At 35.2% G+C, this 16895-nt stretch overlaps 1 protein-coding gene across 2 annotated transcripts; it reads right to left on the minus strand.

The window, feature by feature from the left end:
• Positions 1 to 425: 425 nt before the first annotated feature.
• On the minus strand, positions 426 to 16508 carry LOC141676484 (mediator of RNA polymerase II transcription subunit 16). Of its 2 annotated transcripts, none has more exons than XM_074482136.1 (17): positions 15959 to 16508; positions 13100 to 13168; positions 12881 to 12969; positions 11078 to 11190; positions 10782 to 10883; positions 10607 to 10691; positions 9207 to 9800; positions 6319 to 6937; positions 6030 to 6109; positions 5850 to 5932; positions 5021 to 5257; positions 4296 to 4467; positions 3586 to 4106; positions 3204 to 3380; positions 2452 to 2829; positions 1609 to 1784; positions 426 to 1080 (listed from the first exon to the last, which is right to left on the minus strand). In XM_074482136.1, exons 1-16 carry the CDS (start codon positions 16282 to 16284, stop codon positions 1638 to 1640), a joined length of 3792 nt encoding a protein of 1263 aa, XP_074338237.1. In that variant the 5' UTR covers positions 16285 to 16508; the 3' UTR covers positions 426 to 1080; positions 1609 to 1637. The 2 variants fall into 2 exon arrangements, with proteins under 2 accessions (XP_074338237.1, XP_074338236.1); XM_074482135.1 differs by having other exon boundaries at positions 426 to 1112.
• Positions 16509 to 16895: the final 387 nt, after the last annotated feature.

A 16895-nucleotide genomic window follows, 5' to 3' on the forward strand; every position in this document is an offset into this window, starting at 1 on the left:
GAAAGCTTGGAAAGAAGTTCATTCCCTCCCACTCACTCCAGAAGAAGGCCGAGTGTTTAAATAAATGTATACTGCGTGTCATCAAAGAAATGAAAAATAATAGCAAAGAAATGGCCTGATACAGGTGACCCTGAGTCTACCTATTTTTTTTGGCTAGTTATTTAACAAATAGATTTCTCCAGATCTGTATAAAAGTAACTTATTGAAAAAGCTTACAAGTATAGATACAAATACAAGGAGTACATTTATAGCATCGGCTCATATGTAACATCCATTGGAAAATAGAACGTCTGTAATCAGTATCGACACTGACAAATCAGTAGTTGGGTATAGAGATACAAGAATGTATGCATCATTTGTAACTAGAAACATAAACCTTAAAAATTATGTAACTTGAAACATAAACCTTTATGTAACTTGAAATATAAACCTTAAAAACTATGTGAAGATGAACGGAGTAGATACATGGTGAGCACCAGACTGATATATTCAAGTCAGATATAACAAGGTGGGCACCAGACCACCTTTTGATCCCCGACAACATATTTGATAATTTGTATATGGAAAAACGTACAAAGAATATTAACCAGGTCGACAAGAATTTCTATATATGATTACACGACCTTCTGGAAACCACAACTTCTATTCTCAACCTCTCTACATGCCGCAAAATTGACAATAATTTGGCAACGGGAAGACGATCATAGTAAAAATACACACATATCCCCCCTTAACCTTAAGCAGCTAAAGATGCCAAACCATAAATGTAACTGTTCTATAAATAATCTATTCCAAAACTAAAAGCAGGCAATCCTATTTCACCCAAATATTTGGTGGTGTAAACTTGCCAAGTCTTCCGTATATGGTCCAAAGCCAGATTCAGATATTAGCTGTACTGTGGGCAACAGATGAGATGATGACGAGCGTCCAGCAGCTGAATACATTTTCAAACAAACTTCCCATGATTAGCAACATAAAGCCACACGCTGCGCATTATTCACACATCTATCTCCACCTCAGCGCCTCCAGAGGAAAGCACAATTAAAACAGCCCCATAAATATGAACAAAACTTTCACCCTCTGCAAGCAAGACAGAATTACAAATGCACTTTCTGAAACAACAAACAATGAGATCTTAATATTGTTAAAGTACTAAAACAAAGGGAAAACTTCATTTGCCAAAATTAAAATCATAAGATGAACATATACTTTTATTACATAGGGTCCTACTTTTAGATATTTTTCTATATGAATTAAACATATACTTTAAGTAGAACAGTATTTGGGATTTTCAAAACATTATTCATATATAAACCACGTGAGATTGTCAACTGTGTTTACTGGCTACAATTTAAAGCTAATTATCATGTGCTTCAGTTATAATTGCTGGTTTTAATAAAAACTAGGCTGATAAAAAAATTATCAAATGTTTTACTAGTTTTAAAACATTTTATCACGCAAATATGTCATTTCTTTTTAAGTTTTTGTAACTTCTGCTTGTGTTCGTCAATTACATACAGAGAAAAATAAAAGAAGTTTCTGCTTAATCCAGATTCCAGGCATACATGAAAACTCCAGAACTTTAGGAGATCGCAAAATACGACTTACCAGTTAATAAAACCAATCAAAGAAGCAATCTATACAACTCGGACCCAGGTCCCACCACACATGGGACAACCACAAACCCAGCGGCTGATCCACCAGGTCTCTCTATCATTTTGACTAGCTGGGCTGTTGGCACCTGGTGACGCAAAAGCTGAAGTCTGCCTTAAACATCTAATGCACTGCATTAACAAAATATCAAGACAATTCAACAAGAGTCCAAATTTAAACACTAAGTCATCAAAAATGAAAAGATATAATAGAACATTCTTTCTTTTGTTACGGTTTCTTGTCTCGTTAGAGTTATAGAGAGTTATATTCAAGATATGCTAATAAATATTCTAATTGTTTCGAGGAACTCTTTAGGGCTTAGGCAATTTCCATAACTAACAACAATTAAATACCACCATCAAATTCCAACCCCTAGTGCAGTCACCAAATATAATCAGCCTTACTAGAAGTGGTCTATAAGAGAGTTTACAGCTGAAGCAAAGATACACTAGGGCTCTCTCCGCATATATAACATGAAAGAAAATCCTGTTCAACTTCTCCGCATATATAAGTTGCTTTAGTACTGCTTATATTTTTTAAAAGTGGCCTGTGAAGAGACAAAGATACATCATATATCATTGCTCCTTAAAACCTGTAGGCAAAATCTGATTATTCTAATAAGAAACTTCAGTATCCTAATAGAGATGCAGAAAATGCATAGAATGCGGTCAAGGTATTGACTCTATAATGCTTTATTAGTCCCAAATCACGAAACAGCTTTATAAACTAGAAAACAATATTCTGAAAAAACGGATAAATAAATCACAAGAAAAGCAACTCAAAAGTATAATATCAAACCTTAAACCAAGCCCCTTCCAGCCCTGTCTTCCACAAAGCAGTTACAACATCTCTTCGAGATCCCATTATCCCAAGATATGCTCCCAAACCCATTGAAGTATTCAAGCCAAAGGCTGCATCCCTCTCTGACATCCTGCGCTTCCTTGGCCACAGGCCCTGTGCTCCATGATACACTTCACAGATTTCTGGTAACTGCATGTCAAGTGAGCAAGGCGAATTGCACATTTTTGATGTGTCATCCACTGGCCCCATATCCTCTGGATCAGACCAGGGACCACCAAACATATTTCGCCTGTGCCATTCTTCGGCAGGGGGGTGCAACTCTAACTCACGGAGTAACAAACCGGCAGCATCAGCACCCCTAGGCCGGGGCATATTCTGTCATAATACAGTTAAAGAGGTTAATTAGAGCTTAGCAAAAAAAAGAGGTTAATTAGAGGTCCCTATCTTTGCAAGTAAACCAATGCATATCATTAAGCGTCTGATAACCATAAAATCGTGAAATTTTTATATTTTGAAGTTGTCCCATAATATCACAAAGATGAAATCAAACAACTCAGTCAAAAGCTCTCTCCTTAATCTCTTTGTTCCTTTAAGTAAAATGAATATATATACAGCTGTGCCCCTTCTATGCACACATAATCCGAGAAGAAAAGGATAACAAAATCATATAAATCCACAAGTTTGTTAAATGCGTCTTTGATTAGAGGGTTGTGACTAGTAAGAGTAGTTATTAAGAAGAATGGTAGTACCTGCATATGGGGGCCAAGGGCAGCTTCTACAACTTCGGGCAGAACGGTGTAGTTCCCATCAATATAATGAAGGCGAACCTGTATGTTGTTGCTTCCCACTTGAGATACTGGCAATGGATGTGCCAACCCTGATGTTCGCCGACATAGATCCATTAGTATGAGGAAGAGAACCTTTACCTGCAAGAAAGTAACAGTTCCCGAAACAACTATATTGAAATTAGAAGGAAGATTCAGAAGTTAAAGTAATGCTTATCAGATGTCAACTTCTAGAAACAAAAAAAAAAGCAAGTTCCGAAGTGCTTAATATATATTCATGTTCCTTATACGAGGTTTCTTTCTTTACAAAATTTCACAGTTAAATTATAGGTAGATCATCTTTTACCTCTTCAAATGCGTATCCTTGACCAGCGTTTCCAGAACCCAACCTTGACCTGCTAGCTGGACCATCCTCAGCTCCTTTAGCTCCAGTAACACCCTGACCAACCCGAGACGCTTGCGCTTCTTCTGTCCTAACCATAGCTGATGTGGGTTTTGTAGGAACAGAACTAATTTCTTCTACCTTACCGGGGCCATTAGGGTGCGCTTTTTGTGTACCAGTATCAGCATTTCTTTGAGCCCCACCAATAAAGCGAGGTAGTTGGGTTCTGCGGAAGAAAAAACAAAAAAGCAAAAGCTGGCATAGTCTATGGAGGAAATGACAATCTCCGATAAGCCTTACAGCTGGAGTTCCCGGAAAAGTTCCTGTATTGATACTTATCGGCATAAAAGAGGAAGGGCCATTTACGGGGGTTGAGGTTGTAGTGGGGACTCCATCTGAAGTGTTACTGATCTTGGCAATGGCTCCTTGTACCCAAGCTTGCATCTGAGTACTTCCGGTGGAGTTTGCTGTACCACCTTGACTTCCTGAAACACATCAAGTACAATACTGCAGATGTTATCTCAAAAGACGGGGAGCACTAAACGAATATCATGCAACAAACCACTGTACACGATCAACTGATATTGATAACAAACAGATTAAAAAAGAAAATGATATAGTTTAAACTTTTAAAGTTGTCAAAACTGAATATTTAGTTTACAGTTTACACCTACCCGGAGTGGCTGCTGGAGAAGCAGAACTTTGAGTAGGACTCGTCACCATACTCCGGCCAACACCTGTGCCTGTTGTAACAGCATGGCTTGCCAATGTACGGCAGAAACTTGCATAACGTCGCAAGCGTGTAATGAAATGGGATGCTAAATCAAGTATAGCATCAACATAAGCCTGAAATATACAACCAGGTAATCAGTAATAAAACACACTGGCATACCCAAAATATGGCTTCAGCATTTTGTTCTACTGATATCAGTACTAGAAAAAAGTAGGAACTATATACTAATATTTATACTTCTGTAAAGGATTGGACAGTTGCTAGTACATATTGTGTTTCTTTCCCACCTAATCGCTATGTTACCTGGACTCAGTTGAAACTATCCAACATGGACATAAATCTAAGGGTCGTGCTCGGATACCTTATAAATTTATTCGACTGCTCAAAAGAATCTTGCAATATTGCTATATGATCAAAAAGTTAAAAGTTTGGGATGTAAATGGCTCAATCGTTTGCCTAGTTCCTAGAAATAATGCAAGTATTTCTAATTGTCTTATAATTGCCTTGTGGGTATGTATACATCTTCCTCTCGCAACATGCACGCTTTTATATCATATGTGCATAAACCTCACTCTAGTGAGGCACCCTTGCTTTATACTTCAGCTCTAGCTACCCTTATAACCCAACAAAAATCCGTAAACCCAATAACACTAAGACTTCATATACCTGGATTGATAAGACTAAAGCAGGATCCACAGCCATTGCTTCAGGATCAATGCCGGATAATGTCTCGCCAGATGCTTGCCAAGGCTCTGGTACCAGAGCTGATGGATTAATTAGCGCTGATTCAATTCCTTTTCCCAGCATATCCAGCAACAACCTAGCTTGCATATCAAGAACCATTGCCCTAACTTCTTGGGCATTTGTACCTTCTAGCAATCTGCACTTTATTCTATCCAGACTCTGTGTTTAAATAACATTAGATCTGTTAGTATCATATTCTCGTAGCTGCATCAGAAGGATCTGACTATAAACATGATGTGTTTAAAAAGGGACAGAATATGAGAGACAACATGTCAAAAGCTTAAAAAAATAGAAACTACATCAGGCATGCATGTTCCTAAACATAAACTGCCATTTAGATTACTAGCATGAACTGAAGTAGGTGGGTCATTATAGAGATCAAACATCACATAAACATAAAATGATGGTTGCAGAATCATTCATCCTAAACAGAGTTCACATCAAAACATTTTTATTCATAATTTATACAAAAATTATAACTAGCAGAAACTTTTGATATTCTAGATATGGAGCTCTCTGGTCAAAAATATGTTCGTGGTTGATAGCAAGTTAATAAGGGAGGACCTTAAGGCACTACTAAAATATTATATATGAAAAACATTTAACAGTATAATATTGTATGGTACAGAACAATTTTAAAAAAAACATAAAAAAAGCCATGTAAAAGTAATAGCAGAAAACCTTAAAGAGACAATTATAGACAGTTACAGAAATTATAGAAGATGAAGAGCAAAAGTTTAGGAAAACATACAGGACCATACTGTTGCCTATGCGGTGTAGAAGGGAGAGAATGGAAATCTGCATCCAGCACTGCTATGACACTATTTAAAGAAACTGGTAAAACATAAAACAAAATGCAAATAAACAATAGTCAGGAGATGGAACATCAACAAAAACTATGTAATTGGACTAACACAATAAAGCTCAATACCAATTCCATCCTCTGCAGCACTCTGTGTACATCCAACAGCATCCCACCAATCAACTCCCACCAATAGACTCCACCAAAATCTGTCAAGTTGAAGCAATATAACTGAATGATTGTGTTTGAAAAAACAACCGTTTTGCATGACAAAAACAATGAATCGACCTGGTTTTACATAATCACTTTGTATAGCAGTCAGATTCAACTACCTAGCACTGCAAAGAGAACTTGACTTGGATATACAAAATTACAAGGCCTTGATACCCCCACTATAATAAGAGTCACTAAAATATACCTCTCTGCAATTGCTCGTTCCCATGTTGCAGTGTTTGCTTTGATTTGATTACTAGGAACAGCAGGAGGTAGAACACGAATTATCTTCAGTATGGTACTATCCTTGCTCGTATCATGCCAGACAGAAGCTGAACAACAGCTTGTAGAGGAGAAAGCAGGAGAAGCAATTGCAGAACCAACATTAATCTGGTAGTTATCAACAGGTGTAAAGCTTGGACCAGAAAAAATGTGAACTCCGCCTCTCAGAAAAGCAACTGCAATCTCACCCCCGTGAGCAGAATATACAATACGAGCAAGAGTTCTTACATCACTTGGAAGATCAAAGGGATCAAAACTGACCCTATTCTCATCATCAACACCTGCGTCATATGTATGGCGCCCATCTGAAGATAACCCGCTTGCAGCTACTTGGCGAGTTTTAATATCACTAGTAGTTGGAATGCATTTGTTTACTTTAGTCACCCAAACTGTCTGCATAGGTGCCTGTCCCCCCAAACTGGAAGTCGGGTTCCCGAATATTTGATGAAGAACAACATGCTCAACAGACGATTCCCAGCGTTGAACCCTCCATCCTGTAATTGATGGGCCTTCATCCGGATCATAAGGGGACATGTATTGACCTGCAAAGAAAAAATCATCAAGTATTTGGTCACACTGCTAATAAACAATAGTAATGCATTACCTTTTGATATATCATTTCTTAATTAACATTGGGTATAAAAAAATTGTAGCTTTTGTAACATAAAAACTTAAATAAATAAATACCCTAAAACTATGGACCTATTATATGCTATGAAAACCAGTGAAAAGTGTGGAACCAAGAGCTACAATGAGAAGATTGGAGAGCCACCCTTTTCTAGAATCCTTCACCGTCCAGAGTTCACTTTTACACCAGTAAATTAGCCAAATGCAAATGCCTTCATATGTCTAGACCTACCACAACATGTATCAAACCCGCCAGAAATGTTGGAATTAGGTGTAGATTGGTATACCACACACTAATGGAGGACTTGGATCACTTTTTAATTAATAGAACAGCAAATTTGAGGAATTTGGTTGACAAATAAATTCCAAATAGCATACCTATGAGCTACATTGGGAGTTACATGACAAACATATTGACTTCTTTAATTGCTGGCTATTTTTGGAGGTTCTTGTTATCACAAGACCTCTGTAACCCTGGTGCCAGGGTTTACAAAAATATATAGCCGGTGTGCATGCAAAAAATGAGATATGAAAACTCGAGATAAGTACCGAATCAATTATATTGACAAACCAACTCGAACAAAAAAATAAAAGAATATACATCACTTAACTTAAAAAAGACTAATTATCTTAAAATCACAAAGAAGTCAGAAATTAAACAAAAATTATAATATCCCAAAATGTATTAATATTATCGTCGTGGAGTCTAACACTGTTTTGTGCTAAAATTATAATATTAACATCTATAAAAGACTATTACTTTACAGTAAAAGTACTGAAATAAAATTCTAATATTCTGTATTTAAGACTGAACAGTACCACTTCATTGAACTTTATATCATAATTAAAATATTCTGGTTTATATTTATAACATATGTTTTTTTCTTAATGAGTTAAATAAACCCAAACAACTCATGAACCACAGAGAAAACCTGTAACGCTCACCCGGGGAAGCAGATGCATACTTGTAATTGCACCTGAATAGCTAGAAGAAGAATAAGGATTGATAGAGTAAACATGGATCTGTTTCTTTAAAATTTAATCTCCTCAAGTATGAGTTTCACTGCTATAACTACAATAAAATCCGATGCTAACCTCAATACTTTCTTATTGACAGAAAAACAACATTCCCCGGCTATACAGAACAAGTTTTGGGCCCTCATTCGTTCCGCCAAGGGCCCATGACCTTCTATAATAATCTCACTAGGATAACATACTTCATACACATTTTAGGCAATTTCTTGAAAGATTACAAAGAATTCTTTAATTTAGAGGTTTACTAGAAAGAAAACACAATTTTCAGAGGTTATATCAATAGTAAAATTAAATTCATAGCCATAGACATGGAAAGAAGAAACGTTTTGTAACGACTTGATAAGCAAACACACATAAAAATAAAAATGATGAAAGAAGCAAGAGAACCATTTAGCAAAAAAAAAACAAGACGGAGCAAGAGAACCATATTCCGCCTCTATATCATATTCATGACTCATAGTTCAAAGGTAGACTGACAAATTCCACAAGATTACCATAGCTACAGAGAACTAGTTTATCTACAGTGTAGTGTGAACTAGATTAAGTGAATTGATGCAACTTGCAAGAGAACTAAGATGTTCTAAATTAAAGAAAATGTCAGTCCTCAAGTTAGTCGATCAGCACTTCATAAATGAATTTCATTGAAAGGCCAAGAAATCATAGATAGTTTACTACATTTTAGGAAGGATAAAAGATTATCATATCAAATCAGACAAGATGAAAAAATTAACTATTACTAGGGAAATATTTAAAGTCTCTGTCAACATCCCACTGTGACATTGATAAAAATTTGACTTTAAGATCTTCACCAGGTAACAAACTATTAGAAGACCCCAAAGTTACTATTTTAATATAAATAGTGATCATATGTTACTGTCTTCCTGAGTATATCTACAAGTAAAATGCATTGAAGGCATAAGCAATAAACTATAATCAAGTCAACACTTGCCGAGAAGATTTTTCGAAAAACACCAATTTATCTCATCAAGACCTTACTCGTCCAAATAGCAAGTTTCAAATTCAGTTAAAGGTTTTCAAAAACAGCAACTGCACACACATGATAGGTTATATATATAATGTCAAGATTAAAAATAAGGACTTGCTAAACAGTCGTAAGACATCAGATGCAATTTCATTATATATCAGTACCTTCAACAATTACAATTGTTATCACTGAACCACCGCGAGTAGGATCAAAAGCAACTGCAGTAACTCCAGAACCCCAGGTAGTGGTTGCTGCTGATTGAGCTGCAGCTTCTGGACTTACATATGCAGAAAAATTTGAAACAGGTGAACAATGAAGCGCTACCATGTCACTGTATTCTTGCTCTGTTTGTTTTTTCCCTTGTTTTTCTTCTAATAACAGATACTCTTGCCAACTAAATAAATAAGCAGCCAAAGAAGAGAATCCATCCCAAAAAGGAGGATTCAGGGAGGGAGGAACCCCGCTCCCCACACTTGCCTTTGGGATTGTTTGAAATCCATTTCCAGGGCCTGGTGTAACTTCCCAAATAACAACCGTAGATGGGTTTACTATCGGAACCCCAGCCACATGCATGGCTCCAGAGTCTGTTACTATAGCATCAGCGGCCATAATACCGCTCGGCCCTGCTCCCAGCAGTCCTTTGCTTGTACAAAACCATTTTGATGCTGCACCACTCTGAGGGGGCCACTGGGACCAGTGCAGTTGAACAGATCCAGACGAGAAGACAGAGCAAACACAGAGAAAATTTGGCCAACCCGCTGCAAAAAAAAAAACTGCTGAAGTTTTTGTATCATGCAATCAAAAATTATAGGAGAACTCTACAACAGCTGAAATTGTGCAACTACATCTTAAAGTTATTAATTGACATTTAAGTATCCAGGAACATCAATTTCCTAGGAAGTAATAGTTTGCAAAGTTGTTCGGTTGACAGTTATATGGGAAATAGTATTTCCTAGGAAATCAGAATGCCCACACAATGTGGAAGTTGCTTACTCACCCTTTCTTGGGGACTTAACTTCCTAGAAAGTACAACTTCATACCTTTTAAGTTTTAACCAAACAAGTTTTTTCACTTCCCAGAAATTTCACGAAGGAATTAAACACCTAGGCATCAAAATTTCAAAAGAAAATAAATACTTACAAGCAACCAAACAAGCACTTAAATATGTACCATACGCCTTAGTTTCACAAAAACTTCCAAGTACATTTCAAGCTATATTTCCACCCACCCACACGGCAACACGCAATGAAAAAGAAGCATTTCAACCTCAATTCCTCTTGATTAGACCGCCTAACAGTAGTGTCCTGTTTACTTCATGTGAGCTTTATATAATGTTGCAATGAAAGGACCAAATTTAGTAGCAAACAATTATCTTAATTTGGCAATACCAGTTAGACAGTGTGACTAGTGTTGACAAGTAAAAGGCAGCTAAAGATTTTCTCATATTTTCTATTATAGATAAAATCAACCGTCCTATGAGATAACTACGATCAAGATCGCATTACTGGGTAAAAACTTAAAGACTCGGCAATCAGTCACAATAACAGGCCAACAGGAAACTCACCTGAAGCTTGAGGCTGCTGGCTAAGAAACTTCTCTTCTAAAGTTGTCTGTGCGTTACTGCCAGATCTTGAGGAAAGCCACCTGTACTGAAACTCATAACAGAAGTCCAAAGGACCATCACTATCCACAATGCAGATAATCTATATTAGAATATAAGACAAGAATAAATAGCATACCGGAGACATCCCTGATAACCATTTTGTAACAACCGCAATATCCTGCCTCCACTCATAATCTCGCAGCCAACAACTAGCATCTTTTACAAGGTTAGCTGTTCCCTGAGCATATCAGATGTAAGCTCGAAAATATATAACAATCTTTTAAATAACTTAGCAGGACATTATGAAACACCAAGCGAAATTTCATTTACATGCATGATCGGCAGTATGTGCCAAAAGGCTGTGCAGCGGTGCTGTTAGGACCAGTATGTAACTAAGTACTTAGAGAATAGACTTGAATGATGGCAGCTTACCTGTGTAGGGTGAGTCCAAATGGTGATCCGGCCATGGAAATTAGCTATTAGTAATGCACGAGGGCAAGCAGTAGGAGACCATTCAATAAATTGAACTGAATCACGAGGAGAATCTGCAACATGATCAGGTGGAAGGGGAACTAAGTCATCAGAGTTATCTATTTTCATTACGTGGTAAAAAAGGTTCTTATTTGCTTCTACTTTCCTCTTGATCAGGAAAGATAAGCTTACAAAATACATTGACACAAAAACTAGAGTTCACTTCCTTTCCTACTACATATAAAGCCATTAAATTGTTGTGCAATTACTTCAACCAGAATGCATAACAAGGCAAAACATTAACCATCCAAGGCACACTTCCCAGCTTTTTGATAAAAAAATATCATTTTCCAACATAAGATTAAATTGTATGACACTAACCAGATAAACTAATTACAATTATTTGGACAGCACCGATCCATGGCCTATTCTAGCATCTTTACAGTTATATTTATGCTTCTTTTCTCGATTTCTATTAAAATACTTTGAATCAGTACTGTGAAGAACTTAATGCAAATCTTTCATATTTTGCGGATTGGCGCTTGTGGTCTTGGAGATCATTATCTTGAACTGATAGCAGTCAGCAGTAATTATATCACATTCCTGTGTTCAACATAAAAACTTCGAGCACTTATAAATTTGTCCTGGAGTAACATAACTACTGTATTATATGCCATAAGAGTTGTGAGGTAAAATATAAGTATATGATTGCTCTAGTTATTAAAGATATACCAGTATAGTACTATAACTAGCTGGAAACATCATAGGCTTATATACATAAGTTTATATGGTCAGTGTGTCAGGATAGCTAAGTAGCAGTACAAGTGTAGTATAGAGTAGCAAGGGCAGTGTAGTAAATTCATGTATGTCTTAGTTACATAACAGTCATGTCTATAAATACGTGTTTTTTATTATGTTGAATATATGAAAAAGGGATTTGCCACCAATCTCTGTCTCTCTCTATAACTGATTCTTCTCTCGTCTCTCTTCTCTCTAGGGTTTCTCTCTCTAGAAATCTATCTTGTTCTTCAAATTTCTCTTCTCATCTAAACTCTGATCTGTCTATCTCTGACATATTTTTACGGTTCATATTAATACTCAAATTATTGTTCTATAACTATCATCATTGACATATATTTATTAAATAAATAAACAGTTACTTGAAATATAAAGGGGTAAATACGAATTTTCTTCCCGCCACCACACCCTGAAACAAAAAAAATTCATGTAGCAATATTTTTTTCATCAAAGGCTCCTATCCGGTCAGTGCATTCTTTTATTCAGCATTTTAAATCAATTGGCCGCTCATATTATATTTAATGAAATTGACTTTGCCAAAAAAAAAGGATAGTTTTGAAAAAAGAAAGAAGAGAAAGAACGGGAATATGCGAGAAATAGAGCAAAGGCACAAACACATTTCCAATCCCATTAGTTATGAAAGCAAACTTAATCAATCTACTGGCTTAAAACCATAACACCCCTCGCCCCATCTAAAGTTAATGATCTGTTTAAAATTCAATAGTCTAGTCATTTCATTTAGAATTTAAATCTTATGATTTATTTGAAAAATTACGATACTTAATTTGGTACATTACTTTAATTCAAGACAATTCACAGTATTTAAAATTGTACTTCTATTAGATTCAGTTGAAAAATATGATGGTAGTTCTGAAAAGTAGATAAAGCTAATTTTTATCGATCAAATTAAATGGGACATCTATTTAAGAATGGAAGATAAATAAATCATCACTTTTGCTTTAGTACCTGCTATAACATTGAAAACCGTGCACTCAGTCGGTCGTTCTGGTATCACGATATGTATAGGGATCCAAAATGGTGCATTTGCAGTGGAGCTACAGCATATTTGCAATAAATAACATTATTCCACATTGAGAGAGAGAACTTATGCAAATAAAGCAATATTTTACATATTTACAATTTCAATCCACTCCTTTTAAAACATGCACGAGCTTTTAATCTGACCTTGGAATTCTTGCACAGGTTTCTGATGCACATGCTATAGCATTTAGCTTCCCACACCAAGCGACAGCACTGTAAAACAGCAGGAAAAGATGAGAATAGATGAATGTTATAACTTATAACAGTAATACTTTTATCTTCTTGACTTTCTGATAACTTTATAAGAAACCTGAGAACCATTACAAAGCGCGAATGACAATAGTAACAACTTTGGATGGACATGTACATTAGAATAGACAATCTAAAAGCACTCGAAACATTCAACGACGAAAACAAACTCAAATTAAAATATGTGTGTAGGAAGCACGGAATTCAACAAAAGATTCACTCCACATGCTATTTCTTTTTGCAGTGTGAAGTCTCAGCTGTAGGAAATCAGTGCACAGACAAGCCAAGAATCACCATAACCATGTATCCAGTTGACAGAGTACACATGTAAGCGCACGATCTTCGTCATGAACATTTCTATGAGATGAAGACAAATATACCTGATGCGGTGCACAGAACTAAGAAAAAAGGGGATTAAATTTCTTTAAATTTATATTTAAAGATAACATGTTGCATCTTTCTTTATTACATTAAATATTGTAATAGATAAGTATTATAATGATAGTTACAAATGAGGATTAGTTTCTTTTATCTAGGGATCTCTATGTAAACAGTCATAATCTTTGCTATTGGACAGAAGTAAATTATAAAATATTGATAAATACATCTGCTTGCTGATTGTGCTCTCTTCCGATTCTCTGACTTCTGCTCTATAATTATATAAGCAGTTTATACTTGCAATTTTGCGGTCATCCTTACACTCCCAATATACATCAATTTTATCAAGACTTCTATGGAAAATAAATTTTGATAGCAATACAAGGTTTTTAGCATGGACCAACGCGGGCATTATGATCCTAGAAGATCTATTAACAATTAATTATAGAAATATAATACTATATATGTTAAACTCATATTAAAGATACAACTACTTATGATAAAAATGAAATAATTATGCTGATTACTCCTACTTAAGATTTACTTTCTAGTCATTCAACCAGCGCACTCCAATACAAGCTTCTCTTCTTTAATGAATGGGACTGACTCGGCTAAGTAAAGTGCAGTATCGGTTCTAATAAAGAGAAAGAATCTATCCTTACCCTACAGCAGGAAAAAGCTTTAATTCAATAAATATGATTTCTTATTCAAGATTTATCAATTGTGATAATATAAAAACCCATTATAATTAAAAAAAAATCAAACAATTTGTAATTTTGTAGCATATGTTAATTCTATAATACTTATTTTTAAATTTGTAATACTACATAAATTTATAAACACACTTATAAATTTAAGCATATTAAGTAACAAATATAGTTCGTCGTCAGTCATTCCTATTATAGGACAATAAAAATCAATTTAAAGATTTGTTTGTAATCTTAAAAAAGTACTTGCATCATAATACTTTGCATACCTTAATCTATCACAATAGACGAACATGAGATCTTTGTAATCAGCCATTAATTTTAAACACGTTATTCCTTTCACATTGAAGTAAAATAATGTAATAACATCAGCCTTATTATATACTCCCTCTGTCTCGTTCAATTGTTAACATTTTCTATTTTGTGATATCTCATCCAATTGTTAACATTTCAAAACTTTCCCAAAATAGTAAAAAAAAATTATTAATTTAAAAACTCAAATGGACCCACTACTTCCCACTAACTCCTACTATTTTTATATTCTATTACTTAAATATTAATGGACTCACCACGTACCCACTTTTCTTACACATTTCCATTACTTTATTCTTATTTCTTAATCTCCGCGTTCAAACTAAATGTTAACAATTCAATGAGACAAATGGAGTATTTTATAAAGTCTATCTTGTTCAAATAAAAGTGCATCTTTCTTAGATCATTTAAATCGTTCATTCGGGATACGGGCCTACTAAAAAGTTAAAGATTATAGTCGGTCATTAACATATATATTGGGGGTTATATTGTAAATCTTCTACATCTTTCGTAAATTTTTGATCATTTTGAATATTACAAACCTAAAAATAATTAGAAGTTGAGTTCTGTTAAAATAGTTTATAATATTATTACAACTATTTTTGAATACAAGATAACATCAAACTTATTTAAATACAAGTATGTTCTTGCACAGGATTTATGCATGGTTTTAAACAGTAAAAGTGTACTACGTAAACACTATATATTTTCCCCTCATAATTGTATACTCACTTTCTCTCTAAAACTCGAATGCTCTTTCCACCTCTAGTTTTATTTTCCAAATAGTCTATCGAGAAGCTAACAAGATTACTTCATCGTCTTAAATGTATCCAGTGAAAGAAATTAGATACTCAATTTGCATTTTTCCTAGGCATCTCTATCTGCAAGTATAAATCCCAATTCTGATCCAGCTTCCGACATGAAAACTTTGCTAGTACACAAACGAGAGCACGTGAAAAACACTTGCTCAGTTTCTAAACAGAGTCTTAATAAAAGTTCCTACCTGATAAAAAAAGCAGCAGGACTTTCTGCAGTCCAGAATGTAATCAATTGTACTTCACTTATCTCCTTTTTGATCCTAATCTCGGGAAGAATTACAATTTGTAGATAATATACTAACAGACAAGTTAATTTTCAAGGTACATATATGTCTTAATCTCTCAATCAATCACAGGATAAATATGTTTAAATACTAAAAAAAACAACTTATAACACAAAATCACCTAAATTCCGATGACATTATGAACAAAAACAAAACTCACAAATTTCAACAATTACGCTTTCCAAATAGCACAATTCATTCATCAAAAGGATCAAATGCAACTGCAAGTAAAAATACACATATACGAAAAAACACCTGAATTTTCGACAAAGCTCGGGAACACTCATTTTATGCAACAAATTGGAGCGCGGCTGTTTCAAGCGAATACAAAACACAACAGCAGCTGTCGCCTCCACATCCTCCTCCATCGGATCATCACTCTTCATTTCCACTCTTTCCTCCTCTCCTTGTTCTCCTCCGTGTTTCGCCTCTTCGGCAGCGATCAATTCAGGCTTCTCGGAGCCTTCAACAACCGTCGAATCAACCGTCGTAGCAGCAACAATAGCGCCAGGAGATGACTCTGGTTGTTGTTGTTCAGAGTCCTTGAGAGTAGTAGTAGTAGCTGAAGAAGATTGAGTCATTTGTGTGAATTTTTATATATATATAAGCCCTAGTTTTATATAGAGAGAGAAAGTGGAGTGGCGGAAAGTCGCGAGTGATTGCGACAGAAATGACTGTGTAGATAGAGACGAGAGAGAGAGAGGGGAGAGAGATATTAGTTTAGGGGTTTTTTTGGTGTGAAAAGGGGTAAATTGTGGGGAGATTGGGGGCGTTTTAGTGTGTGTGTTGTGTGTGCGGGGGTTTTGATTGGGTGTTTGATTGTGTTTGTTGAGTCGATGTTGTTTTGGTGGGGGCCTGGGGGCACCTTTGTTTTCGTTTAAGCTTTGCTCATTCTGGTGGTTGCAACTTTTTTGAATCAACTTGCTAGAAATTAGAATAGATGTTTGTCTCGTTATATTTTAACGAATTTTCTTTGTTCATGGGTACAAAATAAAAAAATATCTGTCAAAATTTAATTGGTTTTCAATTATAAATATTGATAAATCCATATATTTACATCAATTTTATAAAAAATACTTCAAATTCATAGAATTTAATATTTAATATGTGCTTATAGCCACACAGTAGACAAACCCCATATTTTAATATATAATGGTGTGTTTTTTTATTGTTTATTAGTAGATTTTGGTTT

Source organism: Apium graveolens, chromosome 8, assembly GCF_009905375.1.
Source record: "Apium graveolens cultivar Ventura chromosome 8, ASM990537v1, whole genome shotgun sequence".
Taxonomy (NCBI): Eukaryota; Viridiplantae; Streptophyta; class Magnoliopsida; order Apiales; family Apiaceae; genus Apium; species Apium graveolens.

Bases quoted from the DNA above. Each gene is read 5' to 3' on its own strand.
- LOC141676484 (XM_074482136.1), bottom strand. From the start codon at position 16,284: ATGACTCAATCTTCTTCAGCTACTACTACTACTCTCAAGGACTCTGAA. The intron at 10,692-10,781 runs GTATGCTATTTA...TATGAGTTTCAG, and splicing joins GGTTATCAGGGATGTCTCCG to TACAGGTGGCTTTCCTCAAG. The intron at 6,110-6,318 runs GTATATTTTAGT...TCAACTTGACAG, and splicing joins GAACGAGCAATTGCAGAGAG to ATTTTGGTGGAGTCTATTGG.